Raw genomic sequence first — 1,763 nt, 5'->3', positions numbered from 1 at the left:
AGATTCAAAGGGGTGACTTAAGAAAGTTCTCTGAAAAGACATCTCAAGGAACAATAATTTCTTTTTTTTAATTACTCCATATATCCAGAAGAATTATTACTAAAGTAAGTCTAAAACTAGCATCAATTCTATTATTATTTGTATTTCGTTTATTACATGGGAGGCATGGTAAGGAGACACATAGATGACAGGATGAGTTTAGAAAATAGATGAACATAAATTAATAATCTGGAAACTTTTCAAAGTGCAGTTTTTGAGAAATCTTTGGGCACCTGCAAGGTTACTCTTGAATGCATTCTCTAGAGTGAATGCTGCTACACCAAATAAGTTCCAACATCTCCTTCAGGAGGTAGATTTGTTGGTTATGTAAGCCATCAGCAAGTCTACTGCTGTGAATAAGATGTCTTGGCTTTAGTTTGGAGAGTCATGTTGTACAGCTGCTAATAGTATAGCCTTTGGGTCCAGATATAAATGACCTAAATTCAGATTTTTGCTCTTTGTCAACTTAAACTTTCTATGCTTCAGTTTTCTAATTTGTAAAACTAGTAAAATAATAACAACAATGATAATAATGGCTTTATGGGGTTACTGTATGATTTAAATATGATAAAATAGCAAAGTCCTTGATTCAAGGTAAATGCTCTATAAATGTTAAATATGATGATAGTGATGGTGTTAATAAAAAACCTATATTATTTTGGGAAATTATTAAGCATGTGATCTCTTGATCAGCACCGTATACAGCTTGCAGTGGGGCACATCAGTAAGCATAACTAAACAGCCTGCTCATGTTTCCAAGTGTATAAAAATAATCTTTTTTGTTCTTATGGCAACAGATGGACAATACCAACTGGACCAGTATGTCCCATTTTATTCTCTTGGGCCTTTCTACCCACTCAGAAGAACAGATTCCACTCTTCCTTCTTTTCTTACTCATGTACACAATCAACATTTCTGGCAATTTTGCCATCATCACACTGATTATCTCTGCTCCTTGCCTCCACACCCCCATGTACATCTTCCTCGGTAACTTGGCCTTGGCAGACATTTGCTTCACCTCCACCACAGTTCCCAAGATGCTGCAGAATATTTTCTCCCCTACAAAGACCATTTCCTACATGGGCTGTTTAGCTCAGACTTATTTCTTCATTTGCTTTGCAGCCATGGAAAACTTCTTCTTGGCAGTGATGGCCTATGACAGGTACATCGCCATCTGCCACCCTTTCCGTTATTCCATGATCCTGACCAGAATGCTGTGTGCACAGATGGTGGCTATGTGCCATGTCCTCTCTCACCTTCATGCCCTGCTGCACACCTTTCTCATGGGCCGACTGATCTTCTGTGCAGATAACAGGATCACCCACTTCTTTTGTGACCTCTACCCAATGATGAAGATCTCCTGCACCAGCACCCACCTTAACACCTTAATGATTCAAACAGAAGGTGTGATCGTCATCAATGGAGCTCTGGCCTTCATCATTGCCTCCTATGCCTGCATTATCTCAACAGTCCTCCGGATCCCCTCAGCCAAAGGCAAGTGGAGAATGTTTTCCACCTGTGGCTCCCACCTCACAGTGGTGGCCATATTCTATGGCACCCTCACATGGGTCTACTTCCGGCCTCTTTCCAGCTATTCAGTGACCACTGGTCGCATTGTAACAGTCATGTACACAGTGGTGACTCCTATGTTGAACCCCTTCATCTACAGCTTGAGGAATGGGGATGTCAAGGGGGCCTTCAGAAAATGCATGAGAAGAATATAG

General features: G+C 40.6%; 1 protein-coding gene across 1 annotated transcript; it reads left to right on the top strand.

The window, feature by feature from the left end:
- Positions 1-836: 836 nt before the first annotated feature.
- On the top strand, positions 837-1,763 carry Or1q1 (olfactory receptor family 1 subfamily Q member 1). Its single transcript, XM_004849425.2, has one exon. It carries the CDS (start codon positions 837-839, stop codon positions 1,761-1,763), a length of 927 nt encoding a protein of 308 aa, XP_004849482.2.

Source organism: Heterocephalus glaber, unplaced genomic scaffold, assembly GCF_053883595.1.
Source record: "Heterocephalus glaber isolate CG9 unplaced genomic scaffold, H.glaber_assembly_v1.0 deba00001479, whole genome shotgun sequence".
NCBI lineage: Eukaryota > Metazoa > Chordata > Mammalia > Rodentia > Bathyergidae > Heterocephalus > Heterocephalus glaber.
This window is presented reverse-complemented; position numbering and strand designations above follow the sequence as displayed.